Source organism: Trematomus bernacchii, unplaced genomic scaffold (assembly GCF_902827165.1).
Source record: "Trematomus bernacchii unplaced genomic scaffold, fTreBer1.1, whole genome shotgun sequence".
Lineage (NCBI taxonomy): Eukaryota > Metazoa > Chordata > Actinopteri > Perciformes > Nototheniidae > Trematomus > Trematomus bernacchii.
The window spans coordinates 11,449,186-11,475,963 of record NW_022987973.1 but is presented as its reverse complement, the minus strand read 5'-3'; the positions used below and the strand labels follow the sequence as shown (position 1 = coordinate 11,475,963).

General features: G+C 39.0%; 2 protein-coding genes across 4 annotated transcripts; both read left to right on the top strand.

The window, feature by feature from the left end:
• The first annotated feature begins 85 nt into the window (after positions 1-85).
• On the top strand, positions 86-3,148 carry rrad (Ras-related associated with diabetes). 3 transcript variants are annotated; one of them, XM_034116700.1, is made up of 5 exons: positions 86-190; positions 475-863; positions 1,480-1,553; positions 1,668-1,872; positions 2,196-2,473. In XM_034116700.1, the coding sequence occupies exons 2-5, from the start codon at positions 491-493 to the stop codon at positions 2,471-2,473; spliced, it is 930 nt and encodes a 309-aa protein (XP_033972591.1). In that variant the 5' UTR covers positions 86-190; positions 475-490. The 3 variants fall into 3 exon arrangements, with proteins under 3 accessions (XP_033972591.1, XP_033972593.1, XP_033972592.1); XM_034116702.1 differs by having other exon boundaries at positions 93-190; positions 580-863; XM_034116701.1 differs by lacking the exon at positions 86-190 and having other exon boundaries at positions 491-863; positions 2,196-3,148.
• A 229-nt stretch (positions 3,149-3,377) lies between these two features.
• cdh16 (cadherin 16, KSP-cadherin) lies at positions 3,378-26,778 on the top strand. Its single transcript, XM_034116699.1, has 18 exons — positions 3,378-3,455; positions 3,994-4,043; positions 4,165-4,263; positions 5,549-5,683; positions 5,927-6,056; positions 6,785-6,943; positions 8,271-8,467; positions 12,680-12,805; positions 13,768-13,918; positions 14,602-14,814; positions 15,829-15,905; positions 17,886-18,077; positions 21,428-21,669; positions 21,764-21,894; positions 22,356-22,595; positions 25,044-25,160; positions 25,716-25,832; positions 26,063-26,778. Exons 2-18 carry the CDS (start codon positions 3,999-4,001, stop codon positions 26,161-26,163), a joined length of 2,472 nt encoding a protein of 823 aa, XP_033972590.1. The 5' UTR covers positions 3,378-3,455; positions 3,994-3,998; the 3' UTR covers positions 26,164-26,778.

Here is a 26,778-nt window from a genome sequence, read left to right as displayed (position 1 = left end):
ACGCACCACTATAATAAGAGGAGACGTGATTTTCTGGGGCGAATCCCTGCCTACGTCACTCCCAGTCCTATATAAATATCCTGAGCACCGACTCTGATCAGACTCAAACAAAACCGCTTTTTCGGCTACAACAACTCTTGAAACCAGGGATTATTTGATCGGCTTCGCTGGATTTTATTCCCTGCACCGGGTAAGTGTCTTTAATATGGTGACAAATGTTAAGCTTTAGTCTTATTATGCATTTTTGGGGGGAGTAGTATTGGACATGTGGTCAGGTCAGGTTGAGAATTCAGAAAACAAAGACATATAATTAATTATTTCATGGGTTAAGTTATGTTATGTTATACCATAAAATACAATGACGTTGAAGCATTCTTTTTCACGAACTAGACTTTTACACGTGTGTCCGTGAGTTATATTTAAATGTTAATAAACACATGAGCAGACATTTACGCATGCCACATCTGTCCACAGATCTTCCGTAAGCAAAATGACTTTGAACAAGGGTGACAAATTGCGGAACATGGACAAAAGAAGAGGAAGCATGCCGTTTCCAATGAATGTACCAAACATACACAGGAGAAGCATGCCCGTGGACGACCGTGATCTGCACGCCACGATGCCACAGACGGGGCAGACTGACGACCTGTCCAACCTCCTGCGCTGCACGTCCTACTCCCCGAGCGAGCAGCACCGAGGCAGCTACGCGTCGGACTCCTCCGACTCCGTGATCTCCACCGGCAGCGAGACGGAGTCCCAGATCTACAAAGTGGTTCTCCTTGGGGAGCACGGAGTCGGCAAGTCCAGCTTGGCGCGCGTCTTTGGAGGAGTTGAGGATGCTGGTCACGACTGCGATGAAGCAGGTAAATGGTGATGATGCTGAGGATGAGTCATCAACCTCAATACACACACACACACATTGACACACATAATCCAGAAGTCTTTTGTCTATAAATACACTAATTAGAAGTGGAAATATTAATTTAGTCTCCATAATTCTGAACAATTCACATGCAAATATATTACCAATTTTGCTTTGAGGTCAAAGGTTTATTCAATTATATGCTATTCATCATTTTTAGAAAGAAACAACAGCACTCAAGAAATAAACACCATAACAAAAAATACATAAAAGCCCCATGAAGCCCTATAAACTCTGTAATTGATAAGGGACACACATAAAGTTAAGCTGGTGCATTAGAATAAACAAATTGCAGGCAAGAGTGTACATGAATTGATTATTGCTATTTCCATCTACAGCGAGGCACCAGCCCTGCCCGCAGTAGTACAGCTGTCAGAAATGCATCTAATAGCACTAAGGAATGGAAAATATAAAAGGCCAATAACGGCTTGATCACAAACTATGATCAGCTTTCTGCAGCAATGTGTACACTTTAAAGTGAAAAAGTGTGTTAAAATCGGTGTGTGCTCTGCTCCTCTGTCAGTGTGTAACACCATTTTTCCTCTTATCTTTCACAGGAAACACGTATGACAGATCTATGGTGGTAGATGATGAAGATGCATCCATTGTGTTGTATGACATCTGGGAACAGGTGAGTTATATATTATTTATGCAATGTTTGCTCCACTGAAATTGATTAATGGATATTGCAATATGAAATCAGCCATGTTTGAGGCTAAACTCTGTCTCTGCTTCCTTCCTGAAGGATAACAGTCAGTGGCTGAAGGACCAGTGTATGAGGATGGGAGACGCCTACATCATCGTGTATTCAGTGACAGACAAAGCAAGCTTTGAGAAGGCGTCAGAGCTGCGTATTCAGCTGCGCCGGGCAAGGCAGTCAGAGAACATTCCCATAATCCTCGTGGGCAACAAGAGCGACCTGGTGCGGTCAAGAGAGGTGTCAGTAGATGGTAAGTTAGAATAAATAAATACATTTTGAACCTTAAATGGGTCACAGATTCATGATTTGTTAAGATTATGTGTTATAGCTCAGGGAAGCTATCGGTAAATAATTTTCTTTACTTGAAAAATGCAATATTTATAATTTAAAGCTTAAAACTATTAAAAAAAAGGCATGCATTCAAATATTACAGCTATCTAAAGCTAAAGTTTTAAAATATGATCACTATAGGATTTCTCACATTCAACCTAAATCTACTTAAGCCTCTATGTTTTTCTAAATGTACATACATTCAAAACACTAATATTCCTTTCTCCATATTCTTTATCTCAGAGGGGAGCGCCTGTGCAGTGGTATTCGACTGCAAGTTCATCGAGACGTCTGCCTCTCTTCACCACAATGTGCAGGACCTTTTCGAGGGCATCGTCAGACAGATCCGCTTGAGGAAAGACAGCAAGGAGGAGAACGCCAGACGCATGGCCAACTGCAGACGCAGAGAGAGCATCGGCAAGAAGGCCAAGAGGTTTCTGGGCCGCATGGTTGCACGCAAGAACAAGAAGATGGCTTTTAGGCAGAAGTCAAAGTCCTGCCACGACCTCACAGTTCTCTGAGGAACACACAGGACTAACAGACATTTTTCTTTGGCCTCTGAAGACCAGACGCTGTGTGTGTTTTAACACTAACCCTAAAGGACTAATAGAGCTGTACAGAAATATATTTTTATTTTTAGACACCAACCAAAAGAGGACTTAAATAGTAAAAATGACACCATTCAAGTCATATCATGATGATGGTAATAACCTGCATGGAGCTTTGTAAACATTTATTTTCTTTCATATTATTATTTTTGTCTGCCTTAAACATGTTGCTGTCCTAATATGTGTTTGAATGAGAAATGCAAAAAGGTTTTTTTATCTTCTAATGAGTTGCAAGGACTGCCTTTCTGGTGGGTTGTTGTGCACCTTTATTGGAGGGGATTGATGTATATAACAGGAATGATGCTGGATGCAACATACATCTCAGTTTCCTAAAAGATGCGGTAAAAGATCACAGTACTTGGTCATCTGGAGTCATTTTTACTTGAAACGAGGTACGCAGGTTCGTGCCCCGGCCAAGTGACTGAGGACTAGTCAAAGATATGAAAAAAACTCTGGTTTCTTTGTTGTTCCATAAGATTGAATTCATGTTGTGAATGTATAAGTAAAGCAATACGTTATATTTGTCCTGTGAACCATGAAGTGTTTTTGGAAATTCTTTGTTTACCTTGATTTTCTTTTTTAATAAAAGATACAATAAAAAAGATGAAATCTTCTCTGTCATTTGGTCCAAAAACAATGTTTATGCAGAATGCATCAGAAGAGAAGGATAAGTCATTCAGGCGATTTACATCCTCATGAATATTCATTTGATGGTATCAGTGGAATGGAGCCTCACTGGCCATTGGTTTTACAGGAAGGAAACTAGGTAGTTAAGCATGTTTATCTGAAGGTGTTAACCATTAATCCACCAAAGGAGTACAAGTACACCGTTTTTCCACATAATTTAAACTCCTCTCACACTTCTCAGAAGGAACACACACATCACTTGGAGAAGGTAAGGCACAAAAGCTTTTGTTTAAAATAGGATAGTAATGTAATACATGTTGCTGGTTAACTCGTGTTTTGCCACTGTAATCTGTGTCATCTTGTTGTTGTTGTTGAGCTACAGTTTATATAGAGTGTGTTTTACTACTTTAGAGGCTTGAATTTAAATAATTTGATTATAAAGGGCATTACTGTTACACTGCACCATAGCCTGTTATTTGGTATTGCTAGAACAGCTGCTTATTTGGAGCTTTCCAATAAGATGATAACATTTTTACATCCAACTTGATTTTAAGCTTTTCTCCAATCAAACATGGCTTCATTGGTCCTCTGTACGCTGTGAAAGTGGGGGCTCAGATGATGCTTTAAACGACTTTATACGTGGTTATGTATTTAAATGCAGGCTGTTACACAAGTAAAAACTGTGTGTATGAAAGATAACCATGGTTGTGAATCAGTAACAAGACAGAAATTGTGTTGATTGTTGGGCTGAGACCATGTGGCCCAACAATGGCCCAACAATCTCACTGAAAATGCTTCATCTACAGGACTCATGGCTGACAGAGAAACTACGACAATGCTCATCATTGCTCTCATAGTAAGATATCATTTTCTTTATATCATGAAATTAATGTTCACTTTAATACCTTGTTCTCTTACTAAATTAAGTTACTGTTTGAGCAAGTTTACTAAGACACACAAAATATCTTGTTTTGTAGTTGGTGATCATTTACACATTTGCACCGTGCTCTGGAGCAAATGTTAAAATTGGTGTCCCTGAAAACTACGATGGTATTTTCCCATGGTATCTGGCCAAGGTAAGGCAGTTACACTTGCTTAAATTCACCTAAAGGTTTCTCCTTGTGTTCACAGCCTTCTGAAAAGCGAATACATGCGTGATTTTGAACAATGGTGTTTACTACATGAAAATTCAGCCAGTGTGTTTAGTTCTTATAGTAATTTTCATGAGCATTCTAATTTGAAATGCAAGTCGACAGCAACTCAAACCCTAGTTCCTTGATACGATCAACAAATGTTTATAAAAAACATGCAACAGTGTGACAGTGTGTTGTAGCATGTCGTAGCGTGTTGTTGCGTGTTGTTGCATGTTTATAAAAAAACAACTGTTTTTAAGAGTGATCATTGAATATTTAATCAGAGTTAATGCACTGTCGAATGTCCTCAGCATTTAATGCATTTCCTTCAGAGTAAAGAAGGTTAATAACAAATCTCCTGCCAGTTGTTCAAGCCTGCTCTTCTCATAATGGTGAGAAATATGGACGAAAAGACCATACTTGATAGGAAGAAAATGAAGGTATATTAAACCAGAATTGCGTCAGTCTCTCAATTCTCTCCTTTCTGCACTTACTGTAAGGTTTAGGACGTATGAACATGCTTGCCGTCATCACTAGACTATTATTGGAGTGTTCACAATGACCCAGCCTCTGCATTCAATCCAGCTGCAGGCGGGAGGTTTTGTTCAAACATGTCACTCATCATCCCATGGATTGTGCCGCAGCATGAGTATCTGCCACTTTGATTGCTTTTATTGTACGCCATCACATCTTGTGCGAAGCATTATCATAATTTCAGTTTTTTGTGTCGGACTCAGTGTCATTAACACTTTTTAAATAGCATGTTAATGGCCAGAATGGAAGAGTTGGATAATAACTACTTTGGTTTTTAAATGGAAGGGACATAGTAATTGCTTCTGATTAGTTCAAGGAAAAAGCTCTTTGTGATAGATGGTTGATAAGAGATGACTACAATTATCAGGTTTTTTTTTATTTACTTTGAATAATACATTTTCAAAATGTTAAAGAGGAAGTTGTGGGGAATATTTTTAGCAGTTGATTTACACACAATGAATGTACCTGCACGTTTTTAAAGTCGCAGGATAGTGTATGTGGAATAAACAAGTGGCCGTTTTTATTATAATGAGGGTCACCCACTGAATGGTGTGGCTCACTAATTCATTTAATAATTCTCATATGTAATACTCTCTATGCACCGGAGAAATACACTAGTTTGATCAACTGATTGTTGCTTTGAAACAGGAACACAGGCTGATGATTTTCTTAAATGGTGTTCTGTTCTGTTCAGCTTCGTAACCTGCCAGGAAATTACACCGAGCTGACGGTAACGGGGGATGATGAGGGGATATTCGGAGTGGACGCTCAGTTTCTGTACGCTCTAAAACCACTGGACAGAGAGAAACAGCCGTCATACTCTCTGCAGGTAATATTACTATGTGCCATATTGTGATATCAATTTACTATACGTGTCTAAGCTAATGAATAGTTACTAATGAAGTCATTCAAGATGCTTATAATTGATTTAACAAGTATATTTTTGCAAGGTGTTTGTGCTTATGTTCAATAATGAATCCTTTTTAGATTGTTAGTTTCTCAAGGCTGTATGTTAGCTCTTGAGTGTGTTATTTAGAGACACCTACAGAATGTGTTTGTGTGTATGATGCAGGTGTCCTTCAGAACATCAGAGCACCGTCAGAGCTTCACCGTCGAAGTGTGTGTCATCGATAAGAACGACAATGTGCCCACTTTCATAGGGGAGAGCATGAGAGGCAGTGTGCAGCTCGGGCTTCTCAAAGGTACAAAATCCTTGAGCTGTGTTGAACAACCTTTTTCAGTCTGGCTCACCTTTGTCAGTGCTGCTTCATGGAATACAAAAAAACGTTTAATAAACTGTGAAAAAAATGCCTAATGTATCCCTGGAAACGGCATCATACACGTAACCTCTGTATTTATAGAACCAATGACGTGTCTTACTGGATCAGGTACATTTAGACTATAGTAAAAAAGACTCTTCTGCAAACTTTCATAAGGTTAAATAATCACATTGTCAAGTAGAAAACTGTATTTTATATGAAATAATACATGTTCTATGTTCTTGGAAGAAATGTACCCTAACCCTCAACATCAAAGTCATTTATAGATCATTCTTTAGACAAAAATATAATCGTAATAGCTACTTAGCTTTAAAAATGTAATTGTTGAAACACATTACTGTATGTTTTTATAAAACCAGATCTCAAACCACCATGTGAAAAAGTGTATCGTGAAAAGAAAAACGTCTATCATGTTTTTTTATAGGCAAATCAGGTATGTTATAGCTGTGTCATCTCTTAAGTTGGGTCCCAATATAACTTTATACAAAACCAAAAAGAACTATACATATATGTGGATTTGTGCTTCCTGAATGGAGGTTTTATCCTTTTCTGTGAATTAAGGGACTGTATATGCTTTGAGTTTGCTGTGGAGGTTGATGTCTGTGAAACACAAGGTAGCATCTTTGACTCTGCGCCACCGTGTCTCTCAGCGATTCCGTTCATGCAGGTGGATGCACGGGATCGTGATGACCGCAACACCGCCCACGCTGAGCTGCGCTTCAGCCTCATGGAGCAGACGCCCAGGATTCCCTCCAGCCAAATGTTTTCCATCAACTCCATCACTGGAGAGGTTTCCCTCACAGAGGAAGGTCAGTCCCAACTTATGACTGCAACGAAATATACAGTATATATAGCAAATAAGACAAAACATTTCATTACATATTCATTCAAGTTTGGAATGATTGTTGCCTTTTTTCTACCAGAGAGCGATGACAAGTTTACAGAATGTTATTTTTAAAATAACATGCTGAGTACCACATTCAAAACAAATGTGAATCAGCTGATATATTTGTTACTAGATTTCCTAAAATCTCAAATATTGTTATTTGTATTTGCCTCAGAAATCGAGCATTGAACCCTTTTTTTCAAAAAAGGTCTCAGGTCTTGTTCCTTTTAACCTAGTTATGCAGAAATATGATCAAAAGAAGAGAAAAACCCAAAACAAGCTTCACTGATAATCTCATAAAAGCCATCCATGAGTAGTTCATCTTTAATCTTGTTCAGGTTCAAATTTTTCCGGTACAGTAAATGAAAATAATAACACTTTTTTTAGGCAAACAGACATATGTTGAATATATACATACTGAAATTATCCTCAATGCAAGTGCTGTAATCTGGAGCTATTTCTGTAGCTCCCGTTTTGCCCTGTGTTCCGGCTTGGCAGGAGCTGGATGACTTTCACACTTGTCCTTTCCGGCCCACACGGCTGCTGAGTTTTCACAGAGCTCGAGCAGTGAAAATTGAAAATGATTTCTTTGATTTTCGACTGGTCTTCCAGGCCAGCCGTAAATGATGGTTATGATTACCTTCAAAGTGGGTTGTTTCCGGTAGTTATTTTCCATTTTTGCTGGAAATTGAAAATAAAGTGATGAATAGAGCCCTCATGTTCATTTTAAATATAGAAGGCAATGTGAGTCTCAGTAATATAATGGAAAATAGTCTGGTCTGATGTTTGTGTGTTGCATAAACCAATCATAGTGTATCTATGTTTTTCCTTTTTTGTGACGCTTTAAACTAGTTTTTCTTTTGGTTCCTCATATTATTTACACAAATACAGTATCATGACATTAAACAGGGCACAATATACTGTATACAGAAGATGCCTTTGTAATCAGGTTTATTTAGAAATTAAAGTGAAAGTAAACATGCAACCATGGTTATTTATCATGCACACACACATTGAAACATACATACTACTCATAAAAACATCATGTATGCATACCCACGGACATAAAGGGGAATTTAAAGAATCTGACTATATAGAGCACTTAATTCATCTGATGTATATTGTTATTAATGACATCAACGTTTTTATTGTCTCACCAGACAAATTAGCCTTTGATAGAAACCCTACATGCAACATTAATACATAAATAAAGACTCACATTGTATCATGTAATCCACTGTGACTGCCAGGAGCCTCTACTCTGGACCCTGAGATGTGCGGCCGTTACAAACTCTTGGTGATGGTGAAGGACATGGCTGGGAAGGCGAATGCTTTCTTCACCAACGGGATCGTTACGGTGGAGGTGACAGGAAACACTTGGGCCTCACCCGACCCGGTACGACTTCAGGAGAACCTTCCGGGCCCCTACCCCATCCCCATCTCACAGGTGAGGCCGCAGAGACCTGACCAACATGTGTTCACTCTGAAACACTAATCCACCACTTTGACACGTAAAGTGTTTTTACCCATCCACATTCGTCTACATTAAAACCACTTTTACTTATTTGATCTTGTCCACGCTTCATGCAAACAACTTGGTGTGTTAAAGTGCTGACTTTATTGTTTTTGCAGGTCCAAGTGTTGTATCGTATTACTATAAAACATACTTTGTCAATAACCTGGGCCCAGTAAAGTGGCATCGTATTGCCAGTTGCTGTTTTTAGTGGCTCATGGGTCCTCCTAAGTGACCAAACACTGAATTATTGATGCTGTTCAAATGCCATGGATCCTTTCAGCCTAGCTCCTGACCGAGTCCCGTTAACTCCCATAATTACTCACGCTCCCACCCACCACCACTCTGAGGGGTATTCTACAAACTTAACAGCTTAAAGGCAAAATGCACCCTATAAATAGACTTCACATAATCATAATTAACAGGCCAGTATAAATATGTTAGTATTTAATGTAATCTAGAGACAAATTTGACACCTGATAAAAGCCATTCAATGGGATTATAACAGCCAAAAAAGGTAATGTAAAATATCTTGAAGTCTGCTTAAACTAAATGATTGATTATCCATAAACAACAATGAATAAATAAGCAGCTTTTTTTAATCATCAATCAACAATTTAAGTCAATTCCCAACGTTCTGGTTCCGGCCTGTCAGTTGTGACACCTTGCTCCTTTTTCTAAATCATTCACATCACTTTAAAGTTTACATCTTTGCACTTTGAGGTACTAATAAGTTGAAACAAGACATATTACGGCATCATTACGTTATTACTTTCTTGCGATGTATAGAGCAGATTAATCATTGAGAGTAATTTGCCAGATATTTGATTATGACAATGGTTGTTAATTGCAGCCTTACTTGCCAATGAAGGTTGTTAAGAGTACACGTTTTGATACTGAATAATAGAAGAGTAACCATGGTGATTTCACAAAGGCCCATTGTCAGATCAAAAGACGGAAATCCTGTTCTCAAGTAACATTTTGATGTAGTCACTACTGAAAAACACATTTTTAAGCCCACTCACTATTTCATTGTGGAATGACAAACATCTATATTTCAATCAATGTTCTAATTTCCTCTTAAAGGAGATGTTTAATTCATATTCAAGTTTCCACATTACTGCAGCACCATAATATACATTCTGTTTAAAGATTTCCCTCAGGTTTTCCTAACATATGTCGGTCCCTGGTCTTGTCTGACCTTTTGTTTTTTTATAAAATAAGCCATATCAGCTACATGTCTATAAATAACCCAAAAGCCCTCAGTGTTTTGTGACACGTGTAGAAAACAAATGGCTCACAGTGGCCGTTACCCTTTGTGAGGACACCAAATAAACTTCATTCATTCACTACAGAGAACTGTGGAAACAAAGAGGATTGTAAGAGCTGAATGTGATGCTAAATTAAAAGCATTGTGCCGGTTTTGAAAGTCGCTGTGGCCAGTAGGTATATCACATACCTCCCCCTCCTCCTCTTTTCTCCCACCTCCCCCACACTCGCCCTCAGCCTCTCATCTCTCCTGTTTGAACAGCCCCTTCCACCCACTGAAAACGTGTGGATTCACACGTGTGGGCACATTTGATTTGTTTCGTTTTCTGTCATAGTTTTCAAAGAGCAGTTTTAATCGACAATATCATATTTCAGTCTCAACGGTTTAATATCTGATAACAAATACCCTAGCACACAGCTTGGTGACTTCGAATAATCCTTTTTTATCATTTCTATGTCTTCAAATAGCATCTGTCTGTCTTTATGTAAATTATTTTATGTGAACATATTTAACTGAACAGGTTCCCTTTCTGTATCCACTTACATTTCTAATGACAAATGTGTTAAGAGAGTGAGAAAAAAATCCTTGTTTCTTCCATTACTCATACATGAAAACCGTTTAGTTACATCCTGAATAAATCACTAAACTGGATTAGTTAAACAGGGATGTTAGGGGGAAGCCACATCCCGCCCCCGCTGAGTGATCGTCCTGCGGTGCTCAGTAGGAGGTAGGACGAACCGCTGTTATGACACATACACAGACATAGTCATGTTCAAGGGCCCACTCTATGGATCCCCCCCCCCCCCCTCCGATTGTCTCAGATAAATGGAGCAGTCATATTCTGCAACAAATGTTGTCTTTTTCTTGCTGTTTCATCGTCCATGGTGTGGCGACATTTTGACAGATGCTTAAAGAAAATCTGATGCGTAGCTTCATGTTTCTCTGCCATCATCTCTTTCTGTGTGAACTACAGCTATACAATATTGTTGAGGTTGATGTTGCGATCAATTTCACCCATTCTGCAATCAAATAAAATTAGGCTGTAGCTAATTTTAAATATTAAATCCAGGCATCTGTTATCTGTACTTTTAGGTCACTGGGGGCTATTGAGGTTAATTTAAATCTGCTATCTATTTCATATTACTGATTGCCTGCCTAAAACTTTGACTATTTAATCCAATCAGCAGGACTACTTCAACTCAGTAATGTCATCTATTGAGACTTTGGAGTGGAGGAGAGCCTGTGAATGAATGAGTTAAGCACAATTGACAGTTTTCACAGTCAAATCAAATCTGATTTTGTGTTGCAGAATTGGTTTGAGCCCCACTAGACCTTTGTCATGGCCCCATATCAGTGTTAAAAATGTAAAAGATACTTCAATATGTTGCTTCAGCTAAAATAAGTCAATAAAAGGGATCACATTTTCTCTTTTAATAGCACCAACGTCTAAGGTTCTATGATCAAATGTTAATGTTAACCTTTGATCAACACAAATGTTTATATTGCTCCATATCTGCTGTTGTGTAAGAAATAAAATGCAAATGTATTCGCTATCTTAATTTAATAAGGTAATAATATGTCACTGTTTTGTTAACAACTTGTTTATGCTGCCCTCAAGAGGACAACAAAAACATTGTTTGCTTTTAACCACAGACAACTCTTTCTTTCTGTCTCAATAATGCTTTTGTCCTGACCTCCAGCCAACGTTAACGTTCACTGTTATTACTGGTGATCTTACAAGCATCAAAATGCCTCTGTTCCCTCCAAGAAATTCAGTATTTACCATGTCAGTATTTCATATCATATTTAGTGATGTTCTCAAGCTAGTACAGTAAGTCTTACAAAAACCTTTATAATGTTTCAATCTATGGTATCATATTGCAATTGATATTTAGAATTCTATTATAAACGACATATAAAGGCAGCAAAGCCTTACATTGGCTGCGAATGTTTTGAACTATTATCAAAACAGTTGCAGATTTCAATTTGTTTACATCTACAAAATGTTCCAGCTGTGATATTTTAGTATTTCCTGATATTGTGTTTAATGCAGGACATTGCATAATTTGCTGTTCTTCAGCAGCTGATAACTCCCTAGTTCACGTGTTATAGAAGAACACACACACACAAGAGGCGCTCTTGACGCAGCTCAGCAATCGGGGGAGACAGAACGTGCTCTGCAAACTCAAGCACTGGCGGAGGCAAAATAGATGACTTCATAGATGTTTTGTTCAGATCTTATACGGAGCAGTCACTGATCATTAATCAGTTCTTTAAACATATCTCTTCAAAGTTCTGAGTTCTAGAAACACACCATAACAGCGAGAGGCGGCCAGCTGTGTGAAGTGTCTTTATGTATACAGAAGCACAGTGTTTGGGCAGCCATCTCCAAAACAAGGGAGGAGTGTGTGACAGGGAGTTGAGGAGATACACATGCCCTGGGTGTGCATCAGCTGTGCTGGGACCGGGCCCCTCTCCTTCTTGGGTGCTGTCTGATGGCTACCAGGGCCCTTTCAGCCCTGCTGCACAGCCCTCTGTCAGGGGCTGTAAAGCAGAGTGGAAAATCCCCTTCAGCGCGCATAGTTAGTTTTGGCTGTGCTCTCTGTTCCACATCATTGTCAGTGCATTTGGTTGGCTCCTTATCGTGTAAACAAATGTAGCTTAGCTTTGTACTTACACATCATGCAGGCCTGAATAGCTTTTTAGGTTTATACTGCATGACACATTTCCTGTTGCACTCAAATGAAAGACAAACCCATACATTTTCATTGTTAAAACAAAATAGGCAATATAATGTTTCCACATTTCTATATGTCAAAATGTATTGAGAGAACCTTTAGTTTAGTATGTGTGCGCCTATGTGTTTGTTTATGTAGGTCAAATGGAGTGGAAGTCAGGCAGAGTACAGTCTGGAGGGGGAGTTTCCAGAGATGCTCTTCACCATCAGCAGAGAAGGAGTCATTTATCTCAACGCCCCTCTGGACAGGGAGACACAAGACCAGGTCTGTATGAGTGCAAGCTAAACATCTCCAGCACTAATAATAAATGTCAGTTTATAATGTCAGTGTTTAAAGCGTCAAAACATTAAGACTAAATGTGCTACACTGTTTCTTTAAGACAGACAGAAGCAGATCTATTGCTATGTTTGAACTCTGTTATGTTGTGTTAGTTTCATTTCAGCTTTGCTTTAATTTGTATGTAAACCTTGCAATATTTTCTTGTCTTCACAAGATCCAAAGCTGAGCACTGAGCAGAAAAGAGTAGAAATAAATGAAACTACCCAAAACCATACAAGCAAAGCTATGTTCCTTCCTCCCTTATTTTGTCATGACAACAAATATAAAACTGTATATATATAAAACACTTTATTCAATATCTTCTTAACTTTAATTTTCTGCAAATAAAATCATAATTGTTTTCATTTGCTCCTGAAAGATTAACATGGCACACTTGACAGTATATTTTGGCCCAAATGCTCAAGTGGCCAATTACCAACCACATCACTGGATGTAAAAAGTGTTTAAAAACGTGTTATACATTTGCGTCATCTATATTCTGTAGTGTTACTTAATAGAAAGGTGCGGAAAACCTCATCTTTTTCATGATTGATAATCTGTAGACATGTTGAAGAGTCACTAAAAGCCAAACTTCTCTTTTCTGAATGCAGCTCCATCAGTCTGTATCTTTCATGAGTGATGGTGCACTTCTGATGGATTCTTTTCACAGTTTCGGCTTTGTGCTCCCACCTGCCCTCGTTGCAGAATGATGAATGTAGAGATGCCTATTCATGCACGTTTTTCTCTTTTCAATCCATCTATTTTGCAGCTTTACCCCTTTTGCAGGATCCTAATCGCTCCTGCAGTACAATTGGAAGCATCCTTCACCGTTCTACTGCAGGGCCACTTTATCTTTTTCTCTACCTACTGCAGAGACAAACAATGTGTTTCTCTTTTTGTCCGGTCAGTTCCAGATCAGCATCGTGGTTGAGCGTCCAGATGGCAGAGAGATTGCAAAGCCTGTGGAGTTGAGGGTGATGGTGGGCGACGCCAATGATAACAGACCCACTTTTCCACAGGCACAGTACCACACTGTGGTCAAGGAACTGGCTGCTCGAGGTAATTGAAAGCCTATATTATATATATTTTGTATTATATATATTTTAGATATAAAGAAAAAATTTAAAAATACTACAGATAAACTATATTTACTCAAAAACCTCAACCCTAGCAGTTCTCTCATAAAACCTTCGGACAATTAGATGTCAAGTCTGAATGACGTAAAGCCCCTCAAGGGAAAGTCCAAGATATTTAAGGGTTGGAGAGCATGTTTTTTTCCCTTTAAATAATTGTTTTCTCCATTGTTGATGAGATCATTTTAAAACAATGCTATGAGACACTTAAAAAAAATCTTTAATCTATATTGGGAGTCATTATTCACAGCAAGGTAGAGGGAACACTGGGTTGAAGGGACTTTGCTGTGATAAAGATGTGAGAGGGCCAGATAGATTTTATGAGAGCAGTTTGGGATTTTTGCCAGGAAAGGCACCCGGGGGAAAGCACCATCACTCACCCCGATGATGCTTTAAAACGCTTGATTCTGGGAAATTAATTATCAAGGACAATCTGTTATACCTGATGTAATTACTGTGTGAGGATTAATTGAGCAAGCTATTGTTTTATCCTTCCTCGCCCTTATTCTCACTCACTGCTCTCTGTGACTGGATTTTTTGGCAGAGGGATATACATTTTTTGTTCTTGGGTTTCATTTGGCAAGTAATTCACACTGTATGTATTCCCAGGGACAGAGATCCTGACAGTGCAGGCAGCCGATAATGACGATCCCAAGACGGACAACGTGCGGATCTTCTACCGTTTAGTCGGACAAATTCCAGAGAGTCCTCGAGCCCTCTTCAGAGTGGACCGTGACTCGGGGGTCATCTCTGTGCAGGCAGACAGTATGGAGGGCACAGCCCCTCAGTACACCCTCACCATCACTGCTGAGGATGCCAAAGGTGACTTTAGATTGATCCAAAAATGCAGCCTTCCTCATGTTGGGATTTTTCGTTTAACAACCCCGCTAAGTCTCACAAAATAGGAAACACGCCCTTTTAAATTTGACTTGCCTTTTACATTTTATTTGCTGGGATTTCCCCTTGGCAGAGGTCTGTGTCTGAGAACTTCTACTTTTTATTGATTTCTAGGAAAAAAGGCATTAGACTTTCTAGTGAAAAATACAATCTATTAAGAAACACATTACGTAATGGACATAAAGTTGGATAGATTACAATATAGATGAAACTAGCATACATAGTATTTTTAAATGCTAAAATAAGAAAATATTCTTTATTTATTGTTCTAACTTTATTATCTAGTATGCCCAATACAAATAAAAAAATAAAACCATTTTATTTATTCAACAAAGCAAACAAAAATGGTTGAAAATAAATAACATATTTCTCCTATTTCCTCCTACTGTGCTTGTATTGCGTAGACAAATATAGACACATGCTCTTAACAGGTGCATTAGTCACTTTGGTTATTCTCTCTCAAAACAAATGAGAAAAATCTAATTTGTGGAAGAGAGCTACATTTAGTATTTCCGTATGAATTTAGTGCATTCCTTAAAAAGACTTTGCAAGGCCAAGTTTCCAATCACCATCCCTGTTATTCAAGTCGCAATTGCAGACTGCACAGCCAATCACAATTTCATCCAAATGTCAGTCAAAATAAAGAAATAGTTTTCAATAAAGCTGCAAACTCAACAATCAAGGTGGGACAAGAGAGAAAAGAAAGCAGTGATAAAGAACCAAATTAAAAAGCCTTTACTGTACCAGAGGGTAACATAATGTATAGCTATTTACCAGTGCATGTACATTGTGCTCTAGGGTGACGGATAATGTGGTCTGCATGACTCATGATTGTTGTGATGGAGGCAGGATGATGTTCTTGCTGTTCCTTCACTATGTTATTTGCATGATGGGCTGACCCTAAGTCACTAACAGAAGCTGTGATGATTTCCCTGGCAGGTCTTAACAGTTCGTGCACTTTGGTGGTGACGGTACAGGATGAGAACAACAACCCACCAGTCTTCTCCCAACATGAGGTACGAGCACATGTGTACACACACTAAAGCAACTGTGTTCTCAGGTCATGATGAACAATGAAAAGGCAGGCCAAACATCACAGGCCATCGTAAGTGGCTGTTAGACTGCAGACTCTTAATCTGCTCTGCAGGTCACTGATCTAATTTTCCTGGCGGGAAACTAGATATGCTCTCTAATCTTAGGCTTATAGCGATGGCACCATGTTATTGAAGGGAGTTTTATTCAGTTCTTTGTACTCAAAGTGGACTGTGTTCTCTGAGTTTAATCTGGGAAAGCTTTCTTTGGCGAGTACTTTCCACTTTTTTATTTATAGTCTAATGAATTAAATGGATAGACAATATGTAAGAATGTATGTCCTCACAGCTATTCAAATCACATAAATGTCTGCATCAGCTGTTCTTTTATAAGAGCCCCCTTACTGGATATAATGTACACAAGAGAGTTAAAGTGGCGCTCCTTCTAAAATATATTTATACAAATTCTGCACGCTTTAAAGGTGGCTGTATAAAAGTAACTTTTAGTGTTTAAGATTAAATGAGAAAGGGGTTTCCTTTATTTTGTTGCAGCTGCTGGTCTGAAAAAAGAGTTCTAAACAAAGGCGGTTACAGGAAATCCCTTCACTTTTCACCCACATGTGCATCATAACAGAAGAGAAAGGAGTTTTCTGAGTTGGGAGTTATGTGGGAGATTGTCTGTAGAGCTTCGGCTTGAATAACCAGGCCAATAACAGGAGAGACGTTGAATACGATTGTGCAATATCACTTTTATAACATCTGTTGTCATGGTAAACTCTTTATGTCCTTACTCTATCCAATTAGCACTTAAGTATCTTAACCAAACGTTTTTCAAGCGTTGCTGAAAGCTCATTTTCCTGCCGTGAGCACTTGTTCATATAATGGCTGCCCCACACACACACACACACACACACACACACACACACACACACACACACACACACACACACACACACACACACACACACACACACACACACACACACACACACACACACACACACACACACACACACACACACACAAGGTGGAAAATGCTCTTGGGCAGGTCACGCCTGAGAAGAGTAGCTTTTTCCGTGGCGATGGGGAGGCAGCACTGTGGGGGGATGTGGGAGGCGAGTGGTGACAGGGCTGGGGTCAACGACCCTGTGGATGGGGCAGCTAGATCAGAGGCAAGGCTGCTTCACTAGAGGACATCTGAGAGAGCTGATTGTATGGCTGTCTGAACACACAGAGGTGTGTGAATAAAGGTTAGCTAACACTAAGAGGGCAAGAGGGAGCAAACATACACTCACATGTATACACACAGACTGTCACGACAGCGGGAGAATTGAAAAGTGGACAGTCAGCCAGATGTTCAACTGCAAGAACAGCTGCTATGATATAAATATTGAATGAATTTTGATTCATATTTAGTTCAGCTGTTAATGCAGAGCCATTTGAAAATATAGTGTATTGGTCAGCTTTACATGACCCTGCCTCCAGGATATATCTTAGGAAAATATTTACATTTGAAAGATCTTTGCTAAATATGTGTGTATGTAAAATATAATCTTCTATTCTCTCATTATAAATTATTTGATTAACAAATCATAATCACTAGTGTGCCTAAATGCCAGTATTGGTCTGTCACTTTAAGAATACAGTCATGTTTTAAAGTTAGATTATTACAAAAAAAATCAAACTGCGGTATTATAAATTGTGATAATAGCAGAATGCCATTTTTCTTAAGAAAAATGCTCTAATGCACAATACAAAAATCACCACAAACTACATTTTGCACTTTTTGAGGGGGGAAGTTTTACTTGAGCTAAAATATGAGAAGAGAATTTCTAAAAAGGTTACATTTTATTATAATTGATTGCTATTGTATACATTTGCACCCTAAGGGCATTTCCAGATAGGAGTGTCTCAAATGAATGATTGCTGCTGGGTAATGTCATTTTTCCGTCTCCTTTCCATCAGTATGGGCCCTTCCACATCCCAGAGGACGCTCTGGTGGGCACCACAGTAACAGCTGTGCTGGCCGGGGATGCAGATGTTCGAGGAGGAGACAGCTGGCAGGTGGACTATCGTTTAGAGTCCGGTAACGAGGAGGAGGTCTTTACATTTGTGACAGACAAGCAGACCAATGAAGTCTCACTGATCCTTTCAAAGGTAAACAACACACATCATGCTGTGACCCTGTAACACCATTTGAGGGCAATATTGATAACTGTCCTCATTCAAAGAATTATCTAATCTCCAAATTAAACTGATGTGGTTTTTTTCACACAGTGCACACACATTTCTCCTTTCAGAAACACATTGAAATGTCAAGGACAACGTTTGGCGTGATGGCTTGTGCAGTGACGAAATAGCATTTTTTTTAAGGACAAGGTTTTAATATCAAGGTTTGTCCTTGTGGCACTTACAGAACGTTTGGATGAAAAATATTTGTATACTTCCGTCTGACATGCCTTAATTAAAAAGAGTCCAGATGACAATGTCATATTTTAGCCCAATAATCTCTGCTGCCCTCTGCGAATTGCCTGTCCCACATAATCCAGCAGGACGTTTTTGGGAGGCTTGAGGGGACGATTTGGCATCTGTGTGTGTGTGTGTGTGTGTGTGTGTGTGTGTGTGTGTGTGTGTGTGTGTGTGTGTGTGTGTGTGTGTGTGTGTGTGTGTGTGTGTGTGTGTGTGTGTGTGTGTGTGTGTGTGTGTGTGTGTGTGTGTGTGTGTGTGTGTGTGTGTGTGTGTGTGTGTGTGTGTGTGTGTGTGTGTGTGTGTGTGTGTGTGCCTCCAATGGTCTGCTCTCAGTAAGTGGGCCAGTCAATTATTTTCAACCTCTCAGTGGGAGAGACAAATGTGATTGAACTGTGAGCGGCAGACGCTCTGCTGAGATAAAACAGGACATGTCTAAAAGTTAAAAATGGATGATGTATATAAGATTCGAACACAAGGACAGTTGTTTTTAGAGAAATTGATCAATTCTGTCTATTTGAGTTTGTGTTTAAAGCTCTTCTTGTTACATATCATTGTAACTAGCTTTGTGTCGAGGGATACTGTTGTTTAATTAGCTGTCTTTAACAACATATAGCTTAAATTGTTCACTTGTAAAGCTCCAATTGAAAAAATCTTTAACTCATTGTGTTACAATGTGAGGTCAGCGCCAGAGGGCAGGTCTATTCATTATTTGAAAATAACACACTGTTCACAGCCCATGTAAATAATTAGATTGTGTGAGCAGACGCTAATAGCAGTTTACCACACAGGCTAGAAGCTGCCGTTATATATAATGAACCAAGGGATGGGAGAGGAATCAAATTAGGAGGAGGAGAACAAGAAATGCTAGACATTATGTTGAAATAAATAGCCTTTATATAATAAAAAATATATATCAAATATAGTTTGAAGTTAACTAGAGCTTTTTATAGCAGTTCAGTTAATCGTGGTAATGATGTAACGTTAATTAATTAATTTAAAGTTAACACCAAAACAATCCTTAATACATATTAATTCATTAATCACTCAAAAGTATGAATCTTTTAATATAAGAAAACAAAATTATTTGAGAATGATGTTTGCAGAAAGAAGTTGTGAAACTTTGATCACTTTATTACAAAGAGATTTGTTATATGCTTAATTTTAACTCAGACAAATGCTTTAAAACTGTAGAACGGCGTATATAGTTGTGCTGTGATGGAAGAAATATGATAGCTGCTTTTATAACGGATGAGCCGGCGGCACTGTGTTGAGAGAAGAGAGTTAAGCAAAGATTAAACATATTAAATGTTTTTTATTTTTCAAGAGAACAACCTGGTGACAGTCCAAACTCTTCATTTGAAAGACAAATTTGATTTAAAGGGGGCAAAAACGTGGAATGTCAATAACATGTCAAATTAATTAGATGTACTTTTTAATACACAATGACTCAATTAGCTGCATGGATTTGGTCCAAGAGGTCATTCATAGTGACAAACACAAAGAGCAGTTATCACCTGACTTTGAGGTTCCCCTCAGCTTAATGAAGGTTTTTAGGGTCTTTGTATGATTTTCCGGCCCACAATTGCTCACATTTTTGCAGCAGATAGCTGTTCTCATCAAAAAAGCTCAGACACCCACTGTTCAAAGCGTAGCAAGAATCTGTGAAACAAAGCGGCGTATTAAGCAGCTAACAAACCAGATATTCCCCCAGGAGTTGGTGCTGAGCAAACCAGAGCAGAAATATGTAAAAATCTAACTAACATTCATCAGGTTGAAACAAACATGACTCCAGATGAATAATGTTCCTCTGTATCTGCTGTATGTGAAAATGAGGAACTGTTAATATGCTTACCATATCCATATCAACTTGAAGGGTGATAATATATGTGTTTTGTTTACAGCTGATTTCTGGGGTCCAGGTTTTCAGTTTACAATAAATGAGTGTAATATATAAATAAGAAAATTAGGGACTTTATATTTAGTATGAAGATTGAGTTGAGGTTGCCGTTCACTGATACCTCAATCGTATTTAGCGGGAGACAAATCCAGAACGAATCCAAAGTAGTATGAGCACGTTAAGACGTTGAGTAATAAAGTCGTTTAGATGACTACAGCCTCGAGAGATTCCATTAACATGCTCTGCTGCACGAAGTAGTTTGATGCGTCACTTCCAGTCAGCGGCACACGTGCACCCTCCAAGGTCTGCGTCTCTTCTCCCTGGCAACAGAGACGCACTTCTGCCTGAGCAGCGTGATGTCAGGCAACGCTGGTTTTATAATGTCTTATTTTATAGGCAAACAGAACACACTTCACACGCTTCTCGTCAAAAGTATTAAAGAATAAGAATGCGATCCATCAGCCTTTAATGATCAATTTCCCCTTCTCAAATCTTTGAAATCTAACATTATTCTATCTTTAACCAATGTATTCAAATCATTGACGGGCTGTAGAACTACATGTTTAATCAGCAGGCCACAGTTACTGTTTTTGCTGTTTTTAAATCAAGATGTATACATTGACTTCCCTGTAATGTCATATATGTTTTTTATCCAATGTTAACCATAAATCTAAGCACAGTAGGACATGATCTCAGTGCAGAATAATGGCAAATGTTTCATTTGTGACACAGTGAATCAATTGGCTCTTCGCTCCGTGGCGGTGTCTGGCTCATAACGGAAAAACACAGCAAGAGCTGTTAAATCTAGTTTCCTTTGAGTCTCTATAGGGGACTGGACAATGTCCGTCGTCTGCAAAGAAGATACGCTGGTTCTGGTGTGTGGGCGTTGAATTGAGTGCTTATAACTAGAATTAAATTCTCAGAAAATGTAATACTTTCCTCACATTTATTTCAAATGGTGAAACATTAATCATTTATAATGGGACTACTTTACCCAAAGAATAAGCATCATTTCCTACTCACCCTCAGTAGTATACCAATGTAGATAACTTGCTTTTATGGATTGCAGTGCATTGATGTTTCATAACTGATGTCCTGGTTCATTGGGAATGACTTTCTTGTGTTTTATAAATGAACACAGGTGTTGGACTTTGAGCGTGAGAGTGAGTACATCCTGGTGCTTAGCGCTCAGAACCCAGTGGCTCTGGTCCGAGGCCGATACGGACCTGCATCCACGGCAACGGTCTCCATCTATGTGGATGATGTGAATGAAGGTCCGATTTTGTCTCAGAGCCATTATGAGGTGACTGTCAGAGAGGGGGAAGAGCCAGGACGGGTCATCGCCACCATCCGAGGTTATGACCCCGACTCTCACCCAATCAGGTAAGCCTGAGACAATGAATATTCTATAAATAATTATCTTAATTCTGCTATAGTATTTTTTTAACAGATGTTTTTACAATGTTGTTCTGTGCAGATATTCTCTTCAAGGGGACACCAAGAAATACTTTTCTATAGGGAAGTATTCTGGTGAACTAAAGACGGTGCAGGCCTTGGACAGAGAGGAGAACAGCACGTACACCATGGAGGTCATTGCAGTGGATGGGCGTACGTTTATTTTCATTACTATAAAAACCACACATCCATTTCCAGTTAATTATTGACAAAATGTAATGTTATTATATTTCAAATATATTATTTATATTATTTGATGAGTGGATTATTATACATACAGTATAGTGGCTGTGGTAATTTTCCTTTCTGAATAATATTCAATAATCTTTACCTATCTTCAAATTTCCTGATAATAATTGACAGGAAAATACTTAAAAGACACAACTTCCTACACTAACACAAATACTGTAAGCCTATACAAATCCATTCAGACAACCAGAGTCCTATTAAAACATATGTAAAAGTAGAGTTGCATGATAGTGAGATCAAAAGAAATCATTAAGAGTGCAAGAAAACAGAAGAAATAAAGACAATTAGGCAAGGAATGCACTTCATTAGATCATCTGTATTTGTTTAGGGGCGCATACGTTCAACATCTCTTGTGCTCCTCTTAGGAAACTCTTCCTTGTCTGCGTCCACCCTGGTGACGGTCCAAATCCTGGATGTGAACGATAACAGCCCGGTCCTGGTTGGAGACTATTCCTGGAAGTACCTGTGCACGCCTCGCTGGGAGGACCAAGCTCTGGTGCTGGCCTCACGGGACAGTGATGGGCCGCAGCACGGGGGAAGACTCAACTTCTCCCTGCGCAGTGATGCCACAGTGCGACGTAACTGGAAACTAACGCCGATTAATGGTGAGGTGGACGCAGACTTAGTCAACACGGTCAACCCACGGCAGACAGTGTTAGTCTTTTTTATTTAAGCTGAAAAGTGAAGACAAGTAAGGTCACATTGTATGGAGGACCTACTTTAGCTTAGGCAGGCCACCAAGGCTGAGATTAATTGTAGCCAATAATCAAAGTGTAGACATTTATAATACAGGTGTTTCAAGTATCAATATGCCCAAGTACTCTGGTGTGATGCTGTGTGCCAACACACTCTCAGAGCCAGCCAGAGAGCTGCTTAATGGATTCACTGCATATATCAGACCAAAGAAGAATCCTTAAATCCATCACAATTTCTAAATCAAATCATTCCATTCATATGGAAAACTTAATACATTATCGTGTACTTTGAGATGGTTTATGGACCAAGTGAAGTGCTAAGTCCAACTTGCTAAGAAACAGCCTGCTTTTAAATAATGCAAGATAGTTAATTTATTGAATAAGACAGGTTGATGTCATCCATGAGGCTGTGCAGTATGACGTTGCTGATAAATGGGTTTTTAAATACACCCTGTGGACAGCAAGTTTTCCTAAGTGTGCTAAATGTTTTTGAATTATACTGTATGAATAAAAATAGAAGATAGGACATCCATGAGAAAGAAACAGAGTGATCTGGCCCTGAAGATGTGCAAATTGCCCTGTTCCTGCATCATTTCATCAGTACTGTCTGGGAAGCTCTGTCTGCCTTTGCAAACTGCTAGCGTTAGGCACATTTAATGGAAACTATTTGCTGCATTGACGTCTGTCATTAAGTCATTCAAACAGCTCAACCACTTCCCTCTCAGAATTTTTTTATCTCCCACTTTCCCTCCCCTGTTCCTGTTGGTATTGATTGAGCCCGAGCTGTAATTATATCTTCTGTGTAATTTCTTTGGCGTCACCGCTGGGTTCCTGGCTTCCTGCCAGCTAATGGAGGCTAAAAGAGGAATATCCCAGAATGCTTTGCACCTGGTCTCAGCCAGTAACGGACATAAATGTGTACTTGTACCGGTCTAATGAGTGCTGGTGCACGTTTTGCGTGACACAACCATAACCTCTCATGAAAAGAAAACATGTGTGTGTGAGTCTCTATGTGTGCGAGTCTCTGTCTGTGTGTGTGTGTGTGTGTGTGTGTGTGTGTGTGTGTGTGTGTGTGTGTGTGTGTGTGTGTGTGTGGGTGTGGGTGTGTGGGTGTGTGTTTGTGTGTCTTCAGTCTTTCAGAGCCTCAAATGTACCATGTTTAAATAATTGGCAGTTCTTTTCAATGCAGTCATTCAGTTAATGAGGCAGCTCACTCTTATTCCACTTACATTCGCTCTTAATGGCTGTTCATAGAAGTGAGGGGAGAATAGTGACACATCCGCTCTTAATGTAATGCATTTAATACCATTATAATGTCAAATATACTTTTTGGCAAAAACAATTATCCAAAATATCGCTTGGTAGGTAGTCACAGACCCAACCTTTGTAAATGTCACATTAGAGGTGAAACAGTGCAGATAGAAGATAATTTACCAGCATGCACATGTCCTGTTTCCCTGAGAGACAAATGGAACATGAAGGGGACTGATGGTGAGGTGCAAGCGTGAAGTTTAGGACCCCAGATAAGAGTTCAAACAGCATGATAAAGCAGTTCTCTTTACTGGACGGGCTTTTACGTCATGCAGCCAGACGTGTGTTTTTGACTGATTTACAGAGATAAGATACAGAGTCATACGCTCCAGACCTCTCCATGCACTGCTCCATTAGTCCCTCTGATGCAGCTTTATGCATGTGTGTGCTTGATTTTTACTTTGCTAGAATACATTGTAAAGAAGTTGTTTTGCAGTTGACAAATACAGTATATGATGTAACACGTGTAGTGCACAGGAATGATGCCTTCTTTTTTTTCTTATGAGAAAACATTATGAAAGCAATATTGTTACACTGTGCAAGTGTTTATCATCCATCAAATACAAGTACTAAGTAGCATACACTTGTATATTTTTCTAACAACCGCGGTTTTGAATTTTCGCTTGTTGCTGCGGTTTTGCCTTACCTTGTTGTGATTTAAAGGTCCGCTATTATACTGTATTTAGGTCTCAGATATATAGAAAACATGTCTCGAAATACCAAACAGATCGTGCATTGTAGCATCCCATAAACCCCTCTGTTTCAGCCCTGTTTCAAAAGTGCTGATTCTCTGTCTTTTACTTTAGATGAAAATAAGGAGCCACTCCCAAAAAACCACAATGGTGCTCTAGGAGGAGATTCAGGTGATAAGGTGGGCGGGTGTTACCTTGGTTGGTGATTGGCTAATGGTTACACAAGCCAAAAAATCATTATGACATCATAAAGTGGCCAAGATCTGATCAGCTCATTTTCCGATAGGTGACCAATAGGTGTCAATAGGTGACCTTTAACACATTTTTCATGTCATGTATGTGTTTTGTCTTTCAGATACTCACACCAACCTGTCCCTGAACATCCCGTACCTCGCCCCTGAGGTCTACACTGTGCCCTTCACCATCTCTGACAGCAGCTCTCCTCCCAGGAGCACCTTCATAAACCTGCCAGGTATTACCTGCTCTCCTGCTGATGAGCTAAAGTGAACACACAAAGGCTATGGAACAAAAGTATAGGAACAATCGATGAAGATCAACCCCTGCCCTGTGTGTGGCAGCATGTCCCAGCACTGTTCTTGTTTAATAATGATGCAATGGAGCTTCAAACTGGGCGTGTGATTACACAGCTCTCTTAAGACTCTGTCGAACAGCTGCTGACATCTTATATGCACCTAAAATAATGCGCAGGTTCATATGTACAGGTTAGAAAAAGCGGACATTATCTATATAAAATCTGTTTTCATATATTATAACAAGTAAAGTTGTACAGATAAACATTTAACTCCTTCCACTCGTCAACTTCAGAGTTTATATTAAATATATTTCTAAATGAATCTTCCATTCATTATAAGCAGAGAAATGTTTTTGTTTGCTATTGGAGTAAAGGTTCGTAGCTCGACTTGTTTTGGCGACTCTGTAACAGAACAGTAATAAAAACGGGCTAGGAGTCGTATTTCCTGTTTACTCAAAACTACTCTGTTGTTTCACCCTTTCCCTCTCCTGTTAGTGACAGTGTGTCCCTGCAACGTCAGAGGGAACTGCAAAATGGCTGCCAAGCAGTTGCAGGGCATGCCAACTATCCAGTCTGCAGTGGGGATTCTGCTTGGCACTTTTGCAGTCATTGGTAAGTAGAGAGGGTGATTGAAAAAGTTTACTATAGCTTAAACAACTTTGCATTAGCTCCATGAGAAGCTTTATAAAAGTGTTTTTTAATTGTTTCTGCCGGGCCTGTGTACTGCATTGCATTCAATGTTTCAAGGCTTTTGTGATACTGTGCCTATTCAATGTTATTCACAGACAAATAAGCATCAACATAATAATGTGGCTGAAAATCTGATTGTTTTTTTATTCCAGGAACTATTCTCGTTGTTGTGTTTGTGAGACTCTCCTACCAAAACCCAAAACAACCGAGCAAAACGAACCAGGAGAGAGTTCCCCTGAAGACTTCTATCTGATTAGGATGAAACTGATGATATTGTGTTTCCTGCTCACTGCCTCCGCCAAAGGGATCAATGTAAGAATGTTGCTTTTAGGGCACTGAGTTCATTATCTGAATGTCTAAAAGTGAATGTATATTTCAGTTATTAGATCAAACGTCAGATGTTCTGAGCAGAAGTACAAGACATTTTAGATTAGCCTAGATGTGTAATGTGCAGTATGAAGTGCTCAGGCCCGTGCCTGGGACAAGATGTTGACTTGTGTTTTAGGTTTGTCTTTTTTATTGTTATAGAACTGTTTATTTGTTTAAAAATGATGCCTTTTTACTAGCACAGAGCAGTGGGGCCATGGGTTGTTATAACAATTTAGAGATTTTCAGAATTAAGTCATAATATTAAAAGTAAAAAGCTACTATATTTCAATGTTATTCTTAAAATATTTTTTTGTCTAACCTTGGCCCACATACTCTGTTCATTTACACTGCATGTTCTGTTGTTCATTCATGTTATACACATCTGGTGATGGAAATACAGTATGATACTATATCTTAGATCTCTAATTATGATAATGACGTTGTTACATAAAGAAACTTTTACATTTAATGAAATGCCTGTAAATACTGGGTTTTGATT